Raw genomic sequence first — 17,787 nt, 5'->3', positions numbered from 1 at the left:
AAGCTGAAGGTAGGAAACCCAGGGAGTTCAGGGTCATTTGTTGGGCAGTTGTATGTATGTAATACTTGTGGCTCTGTCTGAAGAGTTTTTATGAGTTCCTACATCAGTCAATTGCAATTTTAACTCTTCCCTGCCCAGCTGAAATCTTTCTTATCTTCCCCTGAGAAGAAGAACCTTGTTCAGAAGAAATTGAAAACAAAACAGACTTAGGAATGTTACTTTACAGGAAGTTCTCAAGGCCAGAATACTCTAGCCTACTACATCTGAACTACAATAAAGATCAAAGAGATCTGCTGAACACAAACCACATCCTACAATGCTACAGAGCATAACAAAGGGTGTTATGAACAAACTTGGTAAGGTATAAAAGTTTGTAGAACTAGTGAGGTACCCTCACTCTACTAGTTTCTTCCCTTTTTTTTTTTTTTTTTTAATCCTTGGCAAGGGGAAGAAGAGATTAAGTTTTGCAATATATTCCTGTCTGGCCTGGACCTTACTAAACCAGGCTAGTTTCAAATATGTGTGGTCTCCCTGCCTCTATTGCTGCCTCTTCATGTTGGGATTGCTAATGTGTGCTACTATGCCTTGTAGATATTCTAAAGAGATGAGAGATAAGGACCAAACAAGGCTACTAAATATTAAGCTTATTAGGAAAAACAAAAGACAAAAAAGGTCCCCAAAGACTGGTACATGGATGCTCCTATCACCCTTGGTCCACAAGTCTACTTAACAGTACAATGAACAAATGCTAACACATTCAAACAATGAGATACAAGAAACTATTAGCTCAAATAAAAACAGGAGTGAACTTCAAAATGGTCATGCTGAGTAAAGAGTTGATACACTATGATTCTAGTTATTTGAAAGTCTAACAGAGAGATTTAAAACACAGTAGACAAAGCAGAGTAGTAGGTAGAGTGCAGCATGAACACACAAGGACATGAGGGATCGCGAAAGAAGCTTAGGTTTCATTTACAGGCACTTAGCAAATATTGGCTTATGGCCTTTCATGAAAAAATGAAACGGTAACTATAAAACATATACTGGTTAAGGGCAGGGGAGATGGCTCAGTGGGTAAAGGCACTTGTCATCAAGCCTGACAACCTAAGTTCAGCCCTGACAAGGTAGAAAGGAAGAACTAGTTACTTCAAGTTGTCCTCTGACCTCCACACATGTGTTGTGGCACATTCACACATAAAAGCACACATACACACATACACACAAACATACAAAATAAATAAACGTAGTATAAATTTGTAGTTAAAATATATATGCTAGTTAAAGATACACCTGCCTAAATATTTTGGACAAATATACTGATTTCTTTACAATTTCCATTGAAATTATTGAAAAGACGAGATAGAATAATGACAGGAAAAAAATGTTAACAGTCTATAAAGCAAGTAAGTACCACATGATCTCATTTAAGTGGAATCTAAACAAGTCAGACCTTCAGAAATTTCGAAAGAGGCTGGTGAGAGTAAGGAGAGGGAAAGAAGAACCGGCTGGGAGAGAAGAGGTTGGCAGAGGGTAGTTGGACAGGTCCAACATGTGAGCTGCCGCACAGCAGATGCTACAGGTAAAGCAACTTATCATGAAATACAAGAGAAAATTCTACCTTAAAGAAATGCAAAATGCTTGATAAGCTAAATAAATTTGTTTTGGCTTAAACATTACACAGGACACATTTATATCCAAACATCGCAAAATACTCTGTTAATGCCTATAATTATTTTGAAGATGGCTCAATTATGTCATTTATAATTTTTCTAAACAATAAACATAATCAACTGAGAAAAGAAAATGTGCTATTTTAAAAAATAGATTAATAAATGGCTTAACGTCTTATGTAATGCCCTTAAATATTTTATTAATGACATTTACATTTGATGAATAAATTTATACAGAAAAACGGGTTATACTTTAATTTTGTTATTGTTTGTTTTTCATTTTGAGAAATGGTCTCATGTGGTCCAAGCTCACCTCAAACTCACTACATAGTTGAGGATGACCATCAACTTCTTATCTTGCTAACTTCCCAAGTTCTGGCATGGAGGTGTTCACCACCATGCCTGGCTTTTGCAGTGCCCATATAAAGTCACTTAAGTTAATGTGAGGGTTCCAACAACATTGGCAAAGTAAAGTTTTCTGAACACATGACAACCAAAAGGGGTCTCTGGTGGCAAGTGCCCATACTGCATCACACAACTTCAATACAGCTGAGCACCCACCACATGCGCCCTGCCATATGCATGGCACTATATTCTGCCATATCAACCAAATTGCACAAAACCTCAGCTCATATTTGAGACTACCGGATGATATCAATTGCTGTATAGACACTGTATTGCTCTTACAGACACTTGGATTAATTACAGAAAATAAACTTACTATTTTCTTATCATCATTCCTCAACATGTAAGCATCAAATTGGTTCACCTTTGTATTTCACAGTATAATGTCCATTTTGCAAAACTGCTTTTTGAGTTGGCAGCAAAAAGCTCATTAAAAAAAAAAGTTGTTAAATGAGCCAGGTGCGGTGGCAAATGCCTGTTACCCCAGCACTCAGGGAGGCAGAGGCAGGCGGATCTCTACAATCCAAGTCTAGAACAGCTAAGGCCACACAGAGAAATGCTGTCTCAGAAAAAAACAAAAAAACAAACAAAAAAATTGGTAAATGAAATTTGACTTAAAATTAAGAAAAAAATTACCAGTAAGTTTTTACATTTTATTTTATTTTGCATATTTATCTGTGTGTCTGTCTATATGCATGGATATATTTATGCATGGGTATGAGCCCCTGTGTGCATGCAGAGGCCTGTAATATTATAGGTTTGAGGAGTCCAGCTTGTTATTTTGGTACAGAAATCCCAATTCTAGTCCTCATGATAATGCAGCAAATACCCTTCACTGCTGAGTCATCTCTGCAGCTCTACCCAACAATTTCTGAAATGGTCCCTAAACATATTCTGCTTTTCTGTACTACGCATTTATAGGAAGCAACTGATAGAATTGGTATCATAAAATCAAAATGTCAATCAACTCTGAAAAATGTTGAAGATGCTATGCATCCTACTCAATAAATATTCAGCCAAGATTTAAGTCTTTAAATAAAAATAAACAAGCACATCCATCTCATTAGCATTTAAATTTGTTTCTACCTTTAATAAATGGTAAAACTATATGTACCGAAAAGACTTGCTTTAAAACCTACTTCTTTATGATTTATTACCAGAAACTGTGAGCTGTGTATAGCTAGATGGCTGAGACTGTGTAGAAACACGTCAGGGGAAAAGGAGTGGCCAAGCAGAAAAACCTACAAGACATTGCTTGAGTCACACAAGATCCACTTCTTGACCAATGTGACAGCTCTATAAATACCTAAGCTCAATTAAATTACATTCTTTTATCTATCTTCATGTCCCCGATCCTCAGCTTTCTAACCACACATAAGAATGACAAAAAAAAAAAAAAAAAAAAAAGTAAATGACAACAACCTCTAACCTTCCTGCATACTACAGCTTCCTAGCACCCTCCAGCTCACATGACCTCAACTGGAAATATTAGTTCCACAAGCAGTCACAGGTTTCAACATTTACTACTCTGACCATGTCCTGCTGAAAAATTAACCTGTAAGATGGTGACTTCTCTAGCATCAAGTAATAAGTGGCGAACAGAAGAAAAAAGAAGCACCTGGATAGAGACTTCCATAATTAAGCACATTAAGGTAACAGGATAGCTGTTGGTCACTTGGACGGTTTCCACATAAACTACCCACATATGGGAATCGTACATCCTCCTGTTCTGATAGGATGGTGCTAATTAAGGGCAATCACTTTGGAAAGAAACACGACAAACTCTATTAGGCCTTCATCAATTAGAATTTTGGAGAAAGATATCTGAAAACTAATTGTATGATTATTTCATATCTGTATCCATGAGTAATTACAGATCTGGGGATATAGTCTTAGGAAAGAAATCCTAAGGACAGAAAAAGACCTGTGTACAGAATCAGTCCAGGTATCCAACAAGAAAGAGGCCCTTAAACAGTCAGTTCCTCAAATGGAAAATGCTGCTATGACTTAATGAGATTTAGAAAAAAACAAAAGGGAAGAAAACTGCATTTAATATAAGTGGCACAATCAGAAGAGACAGTTTGGAAATGTCAATTATGCTGTTTGAAAGCAGCAGGATTAGGGACATTTCTCTATATTCTAACATCTCTCTTCTCCTCTCCTCTCTCTCCTACCCCAACTCTCACTTCCATGATTTACAGCCTCTAAGAAAACAGAAATGATGTTTTGGACCCTCTCTCTGTAAATCCTGCTGCTCAGAGAAAACTGTGGGCAACATGGACATTTCTAGCTGTGTCTTATGGAAGGAGATCCACACACTCTCCCAGAGAACAGCAGGCTCCCCTCTTTGCCATCTCACCTCACCCTGTTTCCCTTTCCTCCCTCAGTTCCAAATTATAGCCACCTTTCCATGCAGATCTTCCCATCTCATTCTGAGGGAAGCCAAGGGAACTGTGCTATAAAGGAAAAGGCTTTTTGCAGGGAACATCAAATTGAAGTGCAATCTGACAAATGACTCAAATCTGAATCGGCTGGTATTAAGATCTTAGAGTGGGCAGAGGAAAAGGCCTCTGTTCTCTAAAGGACATAATGGGACATTTAACAGATTTTTTTTCAAAGGGCAAATGAACAAACAAAACTCGGTATTTACAGCTCAAATGGAGCTGGTGAAGAAGGAGCTGCTTATTAAACACACGGCCTCAGAGGAAGTAAGCTGGGAGACTTGTTTCTCCCATAAGTGGCTAGCCATTGCTCTTGGTTTTCAAAATTATCTGGAGCCCTGGAGTCCAAGATCAATAATAATCAGTGTCTCAAAGAAAGCAGATGGCCAAAGCACAGCATAAATATAGTACCTCTGAGCAGTTCCCACTGGGAAGGTGGGAAGAGACAGCACATAAACCTCTCCCAAGGAAATGATGTGGCCACAGATGTGAGGCCTGTATGTACCTGTGCTCCAGGCTGAATTAAGACAAGTTCACCCAGGAAAAGCCCAGTTTTGAACTCATTTTGAGGGACTCCTGCACAGAAAGATCCTCTGCACTCACAGTGAGAATAACCCTTACTTCAGAAATGATGCTAATGCACATATGGAGCCAGGTTCTTTCAAAGGAGAAATGGGCTGGCCAAGCCTGGAGTAAGGCAATGTCTCTCTCCCCAGCATGGCCCTAGGGTCCTTCCCTGTACAGCATGGTTAAAAACATAGGAAAAGAGAGACAAATGTCAGCAGTGACACCTAGAAGTAATCAGGGTGAGAGGCAAGGCGAGTGGGTAGACATCTTCCTTTAAGTATGGATCCTCCAAGACTGCAGCCACACTATCTGGAGCCATGGCCATGCGCATCCAGATGTGCCATCTGCAGCAAATACGCAGAGCTAGGCCATAGTAACGGCATCACAGGGTACCAAACACATCTGATAAGACATGACCTGAGTTGGAGGAAGCCTGTGGACAGAACCAATGATCATCTGGGCCCTCAAAACTCTACCACAGCAAACAGAATTTCAAAGACCTTCCTAAGACAGTCTTTAAAAAATGGGGGAAGGGTTGGAAGGGAGGTATCTCTTCAATTAGCACATGACAATAAGAACAATTCTTCTTACCTCTGCTTGTTTTGTTGACTCAAGTCTGTCATTTCCCTGAAAACACATGGAAGAGAGATCAAAAATGGTTTTCTTCAGGTGCTGGTTGTCTGTATGTAGGTCCTTCACAAGCTGTATGAGGTCACTGACCTGCAGTAAGAGCAAAAAGATACAGGTTTCACTTTAAGGCAAAGGAGTACAACTTGTGGGAAGGCTACCTGAGCTATCCTCAGCTTTTGTATCTACAGCCAAGGTTGGAATAACATAGGTATCTAGAATGAGAACTCACCATGATCACAGCCATAGCATACAAAGGCATTTGGTCAATGGCAGCTAACATTTTTCTGTCTTTTAACATAGCATTCTGAAGGAAAAATTTCCCAGAGCTTAAGTTTCTCCAACTATGTCAGAGCTTCCTTAAGAGCAGAGACCTCTTTCTCTATATACACAGTGTAGAAGAATTTTAATTCAGAACATAGCTGCTCTGGCAAAGACATTCTGCCTTTGGTCTGTGTGATCCAGCTGAAATATAGAAGTGCCTTTAATCCAAAGAGACAGAGGCAAGCAGATCTCTGAGTTCAAGGCCAGCCTGGCATAGATAGCACAAGTTTCAGGTAAAGAAAAGCTTAGGTCCAGGTATGGTGGTACATGCCTTTAATCCCAGCACTCAGGAGACAGAGCCATGCAGTTCTCTGATTCTAGTCAGTTCTGTTCAGTCAGTTCGGTTGAGTCAGTTAGCTGAGAGGCAGTGCACTGAAGTTGAGTTCGTGACAGTTCACTTCGTGGAATTCAGAGGCACTTTTACCAGAAGAGTTTTACAGAGACAGGTTGAAGAGAGAACAATCTAGACACAGGTAAAGACAGAATGAGCCAGAGAATGAGAATGAGCCAGAAGATTAAAACAGACTGTTAGAGTTAGTTTGAGGCCAAGCAGAGCAATTCAGTCAGAAGCTGAGAGAAGTCAGATTGAATCAGTCACACAGGAGAAGAGGTTTGAGCCAGAACAGCTGATTGAACCAGCCAGAGTTAGAAAGAACTAGAAAGGGCGAGTTTATTCAACAGTAAGTCTCAGAGGTGAAAGCATTCTAAGCCTAGATTAGATTGTATGGAGGCTAGAAGCTTCCAGGCCTAGGCCTACATTAACAGACGGAGGCAGTAAGCTTCCAAGATGATAATTAGACAGGTAATTAGAGGATACTCTTACAAACCAGATAGTAATATCAGTCAAAATGAGTTGTCCTTAATAAAGCAATAACAACCCCTGTGAGCTTTAGTCAATCATTTCCTGCAGAACTCCTGAGGCTGTCTTATAATAAGGAAAGAAGTTCATGTTATGGCTGCCACAGCTGGGGCACATCTGGAAAACTGTATAAGACATAGCAAGAGTCAAAGCACCAAGATGGGCTAGAACAGCAGACTCCACAAAAGATAGCACAGGGTACCCAGGCTCAGCCCAGCACTTCAGTTTTTGCTAGACCAAATGCATAGGCAATTGAGCAGACTCACTTTGTTTTCTATAAACTCCAAATGCCAGTGTATGATAATTTTTCAAAAGGTTCTTGACCTTCAAAGAAAATAAAAAAATTCTACCTTGTCTATGCATGTAGATGTGCAAGACACAAAACAGAAATAAAAACCAGATCCATGGACTGAAAAGATAACCAGTCATTAAAGTGTCTGTCACACAAGTATGAGGACCTGAATTCAGATACCCAGCACCCACATAAAAGCTAGGTGCATGGAAGCACTTGCTTAAGCATAGTGCTATTGGAGAGGAGACAGGTAAAGTCTTAGATCTAGCTATCTAGCCAATCTAGTTAAATTTCATGAGCTCCATATTCAGTGAAAGATTGTTTTAAACACTACGGTGGAAAGTGATAGAGGAAGACACCCAATACCAATAACCAATCTTTGGCATACACGTGAGCACACACACACACACACACTCAAAATACCTATTCTTAGCAATGGTCCTTTAAAACATTATGTCACTATAACCATATCACAGATATACAGACTAAAAACCTCACATTTCAAAAAAGATGCAATGATCAGACTTGAAACTATATTTGTTCAAATCTATCAGCTCCTACTAAATGTGCCAGAAAAAAAGATAATAGGAAGAAATAAACATAATAGGAAGACTACATTTAAGAGGCTCACACTTAAGACATCTAGATATGTGTACCCATACATGTTACCAATCAGTAGTATGGGAGGGTTATCAAGCAGGATTAGGTACAAAGAAATGAATGAGCTGAGGGAAAGTGACTTGTTCATTGTGTGGGGCCAGCCAAACACTTTCTCAGGAAAGTGAGCCTGGGCTAGGGTTTCCAGCCCCGACACAAAAGTCTATTCTGGGGAGCACTGCCAGCACCATGCACACGAGGAGCCATGCAGCAATCCAGAAAAGACAATGCAGGCAGGAGAGGACAGGGGCTTTAGAACTGCACACCTCTGAGATCAGGAACCAAAGAGACAAGAACAATTCTGAAAAGTAAACAGGTCAGGTCAATACCTTTTTCTTGAGTTCTTCTTGAGAAAAATGTTCCACTTGAAACTGATTGTGCTCTTCAAGGCAAATACTTAGATATGATGTTTGATCACTATAAAATGAAAACGGCTCTTCTGCACAAAAATTTAAATAGAAAGTGGGGCAGGGGAGGGGAGAAAGACTATTAGAAACAGATCCTTCCAAACCACCCCCCCCCCCATGCCTTCTACCTAAAGCAACTGCAAGAGGCTGAGGTGGGGGAGTTGAAGCAAGGGGTTAAAACATGACCCTCAGAGTAAAAGTAATTTTGCCTGCTCTACAGGCTGATGTCTCAATGTGTGGTTTCTTCTGGTCTGTAGGCTGTCCCTGCAGCCAATACTGAATTATAAGTTGCCTACCAGGTGCTTTACCTGGAAACCACTCTCAATGGCACAAGACTTCAGTTCAATTAGAGTAGTTCTGCTTAGGGATGAATACACAAGAATAGATAAGACCCTGAACAAATTTCAGAGTACATGAAAGTGGCTGAAGTACTTTCTTGGCCACAGGGCATACACCAAAAAAAAAAAAAAAAAAAAAAAAAAAGTCTGCCAAGAATGGGAACAAAGAGTCTCTTTTACTTGTGTGTCAGGTTCTGCTTCTCATGATACACATCACATTCTAATAGTGTGAAAAGAAGCAGAGCCAGGCAACAATCACTGAGAGAGGTATCACCACAAATAGAATTTTGTTTAATCTATATGGCCATTGCTGCTGTTCCTAGAACACAGTGGTGGACCTTCAAGCAGTATATCCTGGGTCAGATGAGGCAAATCAATGACCCCAAGTTCAGCCCAGCCCAGCTCAGCTCAGCTCATTTCCTTCATCTATTCAGCAAAGTTAACACCTTCTCTGCCTGATTGGATGACTGTGATGAGCAGAGATGAAAAGGCAAGAGCCTACAGCCGTGAACCTTATACACAGAATAGGCTCAAGAAAAGTCAACCCACAGCAGCAACAAGCAGTTTTAACCATACATGCCAACCACTGGGCTGGAGATACAGAAAGGGACAAGACACCAGCCAGACTATAAGGATGCTAGTGTGCAGCAAAGCAGAGGGCCCAGATGCACTGTGATGAGTACTTCTGTGCTATCCCATGGACCCTGGTGCTACTGCCCTCCCTACATGAATCTAAAACAGCAATCTCTTTCTATGTCTATGTGTTCCTGCTCAATGCATCTAGGGCAAAAAAAGTGCACTCAATGAGGAATGATTACAAGTCAAAGGGGGTTTCCAGTGGCTCAGGTTATCTGGAGCTAGAGTAGCAAATGCTTCACATAGGCAGGCAGGAGACAACCAGGCTATAGACCCACTACAGAATTAACAAACTTTTAATGGGCCCTTCTGGCCAGGCAAATGCAGACTCACTCACCACAGAGGATCCTGTGGCCATACTACCTCCTGGTCTAGGGTTCCTTCTAGTTCAACTAAGACACCTCATGGGACATACCCAAAGGATATAAAAAGGGGACTGTACCTTCCCGCCTCCGAATTTCACATAGCTGCTCCTGCAGGGCCTTCTGCAGATTCCGATAGGCAAGCACATCCTGTTCCAGCTGCTTCCTCAGGGCAAGAACCTCTTTCAGCTCAGCCTGCAGTTCACTGACACTTGGCAAAACAAGACACCAAAAATTATAAAACAGACTGATTTGTGCCTTAAGATGCAAAGCTCAGCAAAGCTGTAGGTTTTATGTCACTTGTACTTTTTTTCTGATTATAAAAGCAAATGTGTTTATTACAAAAAAAGGTAAATACAAAAGTACACAGAAAATAAAAATTGCTATGATGTCCCCACTGATCATCACATGGTATCTCTCCTGAATCTTTTTCTCCAAAAGTATTTCTACACAGTCTATATGCCACTGGGTGTGCACGGCAGAACTGTATTCTTGCTTAAATATTCCCCCACATTTGTGAAAGTTTCTAGCAACATGTTTAATGAGCACATAGTATCACACAGGTAACTGTTCTCCATTTATTTGAACTCACTCCTTACCAGTGTCAACTCTACACACAGCAGGTGGAAAGAATCTAATTCTCCAGAATGGTCCACTACTTGGAATAATGCCTTGAGAAGGCTTTGTGTACAAGAAGAGGCTCTCTCACCCAACACCCAGGCATCAGAAGAGGGATCAGAATTCTGCCAATTCAAAGCCAACAGAACTCTATTGTAGTAACTCAATCAAATATTAAAATGGACAGTATGAACGGATTTTTCTGAAAGAGGAGGTGTTGAGTTTCACACGTGGGTTAACACAGTACAAGAAGCAAAGAACTCAGGGAGGCCATGTAAGGGCCATGCCTCCAACAGCTGCATTAACCACAATGAACTCTTCCTAAAGAAGTTCCTCCAGTGATGGGCATGTTCAGTACTCTCTAATACCGCAGCCACTAGCTAATGTGCCTACTCACCATCTGAAATGGGGCTTAATGTACCAAGGAACTGAATGTTTAATGTTATTAAATTGAAAGTAAGTGTAAGTTTATGTAATCACATAGCTAATGTCTATTCTACTAGATGGTGCAGATCCAGAGAGGCTTTGGACTTACATCCATGTGCAAGTGCCACACAACCTGAAAGACTAACACTCAGCTCTTAGAGGAACATGGAGAGCCAGATGACACCTTAGCAACAGATACATTCCCCCTCAAGCTGAGCCTACTGTGTAGTTTGACATTTGGGTTACTTTCTTAAGAATACCCAACAACACAGTAGATCAAAGCACAGGAGTATTTTTAAAGCAAATCAGAAAGTTTCCTTCTTAAACACTAAGGAATATATCACTCTCTTCTGATGTCTGACATACAGTTCCCTGACAGGATTTATCACGGCCCTCTAACTTTCTGTAAATGTATAAATATATGGATTTTCCTAGGGAGAAGGATCATAAGTTTTTATCAGATTCTCCTGGAGTGGTTAGGAGCTGTTGCTGGGCTTCTGTGTGAAACAGACTCAAGCCCTACTTCCTCTCCAGCTCTGTCCATGAAAACATACACATAAACAACATACACTAGAGGAAATAAACCATTCTGTCTACTTTCCTCTGCTTATGTGTTGAGGATGGTTCATTGTGAAGCAGTCTTCATGCAAGAGAAGGGCTTACAAAAAACCTGTACGTACTTCCATGTCAAAATCATCATAAGGATCAATTTGTTTGGCTGATGGAAACTCTTCCATAGGTGTCATAGCACAGCACAGGCTTGCATATAGCCTGCTGCCAAAACATTTAACCAGGAAAGCAAAGGAAAGAGTTTCGGGGACGCTCCTACCATTTGCCTATGGCAGGCTACCCACTGCATCAATGCTTCCATTTTCCGACAAGGTGAAAAGCGCACAGCTGATGTTTCAGGTCTATCACTTATGTTCTCCCAATTCCAGAGTCTCTATATTTTCTGAGGGAGCAGAAGAACAAGTGTTTTTTTTGTTTGTTTGTTTGTTTTTTTGTTTTTTGTTTTTTTGCTCAGAGAAAACCTTCTTGGAACAGGGTGGCAAAGGGGATGGGCAGGAACAGAAATACAAAGTTCAAAAAAGGACAGTGTCACTAACTAGCTCTACAGCCCCAAGCCACTCCACTAAGCTGTCTCAGCTATAAAATGAGATAAAGACAACTTTCATTTTAGTTAATTTTGGGGCTTAAGTGAGATGTTAGACGAGAAAGCTTAGTATGTACTCAGCAAATATCATTTCCCCCTTCTTCATCTGATAAGCCAAAAATTTTGGTTCTTGGGACTTATAATAGGGATTCTCATATAGAGAGGATTCTGCAACCATACACGACATTTGACTATCTGGAGACATTTGTAGTTGCCATAACTATACTGGGACAGTGTGGTACCAGCTTGCAGGCAGAACTAGGGATATTACTAATATCCTATAATACATAGAATAGCTCCTGTGACCTGCAAACACCTAGCACCATACTGCTGAGGCTGAGCAAGAACTGAATTCACCCTCTGGTAGAGAGTGCATCAACGAAGGGCTCAGTACAGAAGCCTCTAAAGAAGGTCTAATCATTGATCACAGTAGTATTGAACTAAAACACCAGCTTCTGAGTACTTCCAAGCTAAAGTGACCAGGCTCATGGTAGCTATCCCTTCCTTTCTCACTTTAATCACAAGTGCATCTTTACAGGTCACCCCCTTTACTACACTTCCAGAGTGAGCAGTGTTAAAACTGCAAAGAGGAATTCAACTGGCTCTCATATACAGGTTTTTCCTCTGCATCGAGGTCAGATGATCCAAAATCCCATAGCTATGTATATGCATTCTGGGACAGGGAGACTGGGCTTTTGATCTGTTATTACTAATACATCAAGTAAGTGTTTCTGTTTACTGAGAGCTTAGTGACAGACAGGCAGCATTAAAATTTAAATAGTATCAGCCCCTATCTCTTAGTTACTTTTCTATTGTTGAGCTAAGATGCTATGACTAAATAGCATATAGGAGAAAGAGTTTATTGTGGCTTAGAGTTTCAGAGAATGGGAGTCCATAATCATTATAGCAGGAACATGGCAGCAGGCACAAAGGCATGGCACTGGGTCAGTGCTTAGAGTTTACATCTTGATATACAAGCACGTCACAGAGCTAACTGAGAATAGTGTGGGCTTTTGAAACCTCAAAGTCCACATGTAGTAATGTACCTTCTAATCCTTCTCAAACAATTCCAGCAACAGGGACCAAGTATTCGAATACGCAAACTCATTATTCAAACCATTACATCTTAACTAAGAAGATTATCTAGGCTGTAAGACAGAGAGGTAGATAGAGAAGTAGACAGCTAAGTAGATTTGGAGCTAGGTAAGCTCCCTATGGACAGGATAAAAGATGGGTGGGATGGAAAGGAAGACGGTGAGGGAGGGAGGAAGGGGGTTTAGTAGGAAAGCATATCAATCAGTTGGAAGACAGGCAGGGTAAGAAGGGAGGCAGGTCAGTCCATCTCCACATTACAAACACACATACTCAGGGTGAGAGATGAACTCACAAGCTCAGGCTTGCTAGGTGCTGGAGCTGGGATATGGACCCATGCCTGAGGATGAATATGAAACCTGTTAAGCACCCTTGTTCGTTAGTGGCAGCCCTCTCTAGCCTGGCCCTCTCTAGTCTCATCCATGTTTTTAGTCGTTATGAAACTAGGAGCCATTCAGATGCTGGGAGGGTTCGAGAGCAACTAAACCCCCTCTGTGCCCCCTTAAAGGTTCTCTGGGCCGAGAATCTACTCTGGATCCTGTCAGAGATGCCATACAATGAAAGCAAAATTGTTCTCTCCCCTTTCAGCTTCCCCACCTGACTCCACGCCCTCCCCACAGTGAAATGGCCAGGCTTCCTAAGATGTCCACACCTAGTTTCATCAGCATGTTTTCTGCCTTCTTTAAACTCATTTCAGATCTGAAGTCTAGAAATTACCTCACAACCCGTAGGATTAGTGCTAGGGAAGGGGCATTCCTAAACAGAGCTTTCCCCCAGCACCTGTCCTGACAGCCCTGAGGAACTGGTTCCTGCAGATAATTCTGTCCTGAGAGAAGGAGAGGGAGCACACAGAGACAACTGACTTGAGAACCTGACGGACTTCCTGACAAAATAACACTTGGGCCAATTCTAAAGTAGTGGTATGAGACAGAGCAGGGAAACACTGGGCCTTTGAGGCAGGAAGTGGCAGAGGCAGGTGCACACAGCCCAGGGAATACTGAAGAGCCCAGTGTGGCAAGAGCAAAAAGGAAAGGTGAAGGAAAAGGGAGGCTCATCATGTTTTAATGGAAGTTTCAGGATATATTCAGAAAAAGGCAACTAAAGTAACGAGTCCCTCTCCCACCTCTCCACACCACAGACCAATAATCAGGAAGCTGTGCCCAATCTTGTTCCATCACAATCATCACCCACTTCTGTTTCTCTGCTAGTCTGAGATGAATACTAGACACCATTGTCTTTCAACTATAACTACCCAGAGTAAAGTCAGATCATTTGCAATGTGCAGAGGTCAGAACTGGCCACTTGCCTGGTGACACAGAGCTAGAGCTATGGGAAGGACACCAGGAATACCACTGGCCACAGCTGGCTCTTCTCACCACCCTTCAATGATACCAAATCATTTCAGCACATGAGTCATTCCAAGACATGGCGATGTGGCCAGGTCCCAGGGCTCTGCCAACACCTGTATGACCCTGGACAAATCACCTAATATTTCTAGGTTTCAAGAGATCACATGCAATAGGAAAAACATTATTTTCCTCACAGAACAGCTATGAGGAATGTCTAGGAGAAGACACATGGAACAATTTCCTATGTACAAAATGAAGAACTGAAACTCTGAGCAAATACCCTGTCTTAATGCTAATTTTGTTGTTCTAATCAGGCAATTCTTGATAGAAAATAGATATATCTGACCATTCAAGGAGCAGCTCACCAGCTAACTACTTTGAAGGCTTGCTATGTCTAATGGGGCTCAGAAACCTGAAGTACTAAGCAGGAAGTTGGTGTGGCTGTGATGTCTGAAGAGAAACACTTACCTGTCTGTGTCCTGCAAAGTCTTTGCCAAATGGGTATAGATGCTCCTGTCTGTCTTTAAGTTCCCAGTCAGCTCTTCATAGTCTGATTGTTGCTTTTCCTGGAAATTACAATGGGCATCTGACATTAGGGGCAGAAGCCAAGGAATATGCTTTGCCATTATGCAAAGATATGTGGCTAGCTCTGGATTTTTAAAACCACAGACTGTAGGCTCTGAGCCAGACCTGGGCTCAGACCACAGTCACACAGTACCACCTTCAGGAGGAGAGGGGAATGGCAGTCTGCAGAGTGCCCAAAGGCCCATGAAGGATGGTGCTATTGGGAGGTGGTAAAAGCTTTGAGACATGGGGTCTGATGGGAGGTCCTCAGATCACTGAGGGTATACCCTTAAGAGGAACTATAGGACCCCTTTTTTTTAGCTCTTTTGCTTCCTAGGCCAGAAGTGAGTTAGTTCTTCCACCAGTTGTTCTTTTTATTGCCTTCCCAACACAACTCATCAACCCAGGTCTGCGCTGCAACCTCCAAAACTAAGCTAAAACATTGCTTTTTCCAGCCTCCAAAACTATAAGCTAACACATCCTTTTTCCCTTTTTTAGTTAATTATCTTGTGCATTTCATTATAGTAACATAAAGCTAAGTACAACTCAACATAAAGTAGAGAGTCATGCTCCCAACACTCAAAAGCTGTTTGTGAAATATCTCAAAGCCACCTGACTCACCCATCACCCCCTCAGATCTACCGCCTCTGATTCATGACACTAAGCAATGTCTTGCCACACCTGCTGCTGCTCCACAGAAAAACTCACAAACTAAAACCTAGCAAGACCTAAAACAAAGGACATACAGGAGGACAGAAGAGGTCAACTGAGGAACATCCAGAACAGAGTGATGACAGAGGCTGGACTGGTCCACTGCCTTATCAGTACAGCCATGGGAAAGCAGATTGCCAACCCCATGAGGCTTAGCACCTCTATTACAAAATGGGGAACAGTTTTGTGGATCAGCATTCACAAACATGAATTAGCCTTCAAGTTCAAATTCTGGTGCAGCCACTTAGCATTTAGAGATTTAGAAACGTTTCTTATTAATAGCTTGGGCATTCCTTCCTAAAAAAAACAATCAACAATGACTAACACCTAGTGGAAACAGAGGACTAGAATAAATTATGTTAAGGAACCAGGGAGATCTGTAGAAAGAGCTAACCCCAGTACCGAACAGAAGAAATCAAAGACAAGAAAATGTGTCAACATCATTATGTTGTGCCAAAAAAACACATGCTTTAAGATCTGAGCAAAGATTGCTAGGGCTTCTGCAAGAAGGGGGAAATAGAGGCCATCAAACAGTTTCAGTTATACAAGTCCCAGAGAGGTAGTACTCAGCACGATGACCAAAGTAAACAACTGAGTCCCACATACTTGACATCTGCTAAAAAAAAAAAAAAAAAAGGCAGATTTTGAACATGCTCTTAAAAAAAAAAAAGGAAAAAAGGTAATACTGCAAGGTGATGAATATGATAATTATCTTGATAACAGTGATTATTTCACACTAGTTATCAAAATATTGAACTGTATACCATAACTGTGCGTGCGTGTGTGTGTGTGTGTGTGTGTGTGTGTGTGTGTGTGTGTGTGTGTGTTACTAGTTCTAAAGGACTGAATCCAGGGAATTGTACATGCTAAGCAAGCAGGTGACACTTAACTATATACCACCTGCCAAAACTTGATGGTGATTATAACCCAACAAAGCTAATAAAAGATTAAGAAAAAAACCTAAATAATGAGAAGCTGTCTAGAAGTTGCAAAGGCCATTTTCTAAAAGTTCTTGTTAGCAAACATGGGACAGTTTGAACATCAAAATAATTACATTAAGATAGGAATTCACAAAACCCAAAATTGATACAAATGAATACATGAGAAGAGACTTTTCTTTATAGTAAAATGGCAATTAATACATGTGGGAAGGATGATGAAACTGGAAAACATGACCATTTGGCAATCATCACGGTAGTAAACACTTCAGCCAACAGACATAAAAGGATGCTAAAACTAGAGGGTGAGTCTTTTTAAGATCAGGTTGTTTACAGACTCAAAACACTACCCTCAAACTCTATCTTATTACAGAGGAAAAAAAAAAAACAACAACAACTGGATAGTCTGAAGCTCTGAAGACATGGTCTTTGTGAATTTATCAACGCCAGCACAGCTAAACTAAACACAAGGACTGTGTAGCATAAAGCAGGATAGTATGAATACAACATCACAACCGATACTGCCACAAAAGATGCACTAACTAAATCTAAAGATGGGAGACCAAACTGGACCTTCATGCAAAGCATGACTGAGAAGGATACATGAACTGCGAATAAGCCTAAGGATTAGAAGACAGAAAGTAGATATGTTCATTTCCTGCTGTGGTAGCTAGAGGAGCTACAGGAATGCCTGCTTATAGGATTCAGGGCTTCATTTAGGTAACTTTCAGACCTCTCAGAAAAGGTAAACTGTTTTATTCTTATGGACCTTGTATGAATTTCAAAATACCTCAATAATATATGTTAAAATGACTGAGGTAATGTATACAGCCTACCCGCAGTATGCAACCAGAAGCAGGTACTGTCCAAAAGCTAAGAAGAATATCCAGTTCCTGAAAAAGTGAAGGCTGCTAATCACAGACATTCTTCCCAACCTTACTAACATAGAGTGTGGGAGCTGGCTAATAAGATCGAAGTCTGGCATTTCCAGATAGACTCTGAGCTAAGTACATGAAAATGGGACTCCCTTTCTCAGCTGCCTTCCCTATCCACTTGATCTGGGGAACTCCATATCTCCTAAGTAGCTTCACATAGCCCTCAGAGAGGTTACAAGCCGAACCCTTTCAGGATAAGAAACCAGTTCAGCAAGCAATTGGGAATTCCAGGAAACAAGATAATAAGATACCCTAAGAAAATAAGATGTCCTAGTGTCGTGGCTTTCAACCAATGACCTTTAAGTGTACTTTGTGAGATTTCTTGCCACAGCCATAGAATAATTAAGTACTGCTTTCCTCCTCTTATGATAGGGCAGTTTTGTCACATGTAAATCAAGTATCCCTGGAACCCCCTC

At 41.1% G+C, this 17,787-nt stretch overlaps 1 protein-coding gene across 8 annotated transcripts in view; it reads right to left on the bottom strand.

The window, feature by feature from the left end:
• Cdk5rap2 (CDK5 regulatory subunit associated protein 2) overlaps positions 1–17,787 on the bottom strand; it is a 185,793-nt gene that overhangs the window by 72,416 nt on the left and 95,590 nt on the right. For 6 of the 8 annotated variants that reach the window (XM_055607530.1, XM_055607533.1, XM_055607535.1 and 3 more), the window contains 4 exons: positions 14,692–14,789; positions 9,666–9,796; positions 8,172–8,281; positions 5,675–5,803 (listed from right to left, as the gene is read on the bottom strand). In XM_055607530.1, the coding sequence (XP_055463505.1) occupies positions 5,675–5,803; positions 8,172–8,281; positions 9,666–9,796; positions 14,692–14,789 (468 nt within the window). The remainder of the gene's footprint in view (positions 1–5,674; positions 5,804–8,171; positions 8,282–9,665; positions 9,797–14,691; positions 14,790–17,787) is intronic. The other 2 variants (XM_055607534.1, XM_055607531.1) reach the window with 2 other exon arrangements.

This window comes from Psammomys obesus, unplaced genomic scaffold (genome assembly GCF_907164565.1).
Source record: "Psammomys obesus unplaced genomic scaffold, mPsaObe1.curated_primary_1811, whole genome shotgun sequence".
Classification (NCBI taxonomy): domain Eukaryota; kingdom Metazoa; phylum Chordata; class Mammalia; order Rodentia; family Muridae; genus Psammomys; species Psammomys obesus.
The sequence above is the reverse complement of the archived record's forward strand: the minus strand, read 5'-3'. Positions and strand labels throughout refer to the sequence as shown.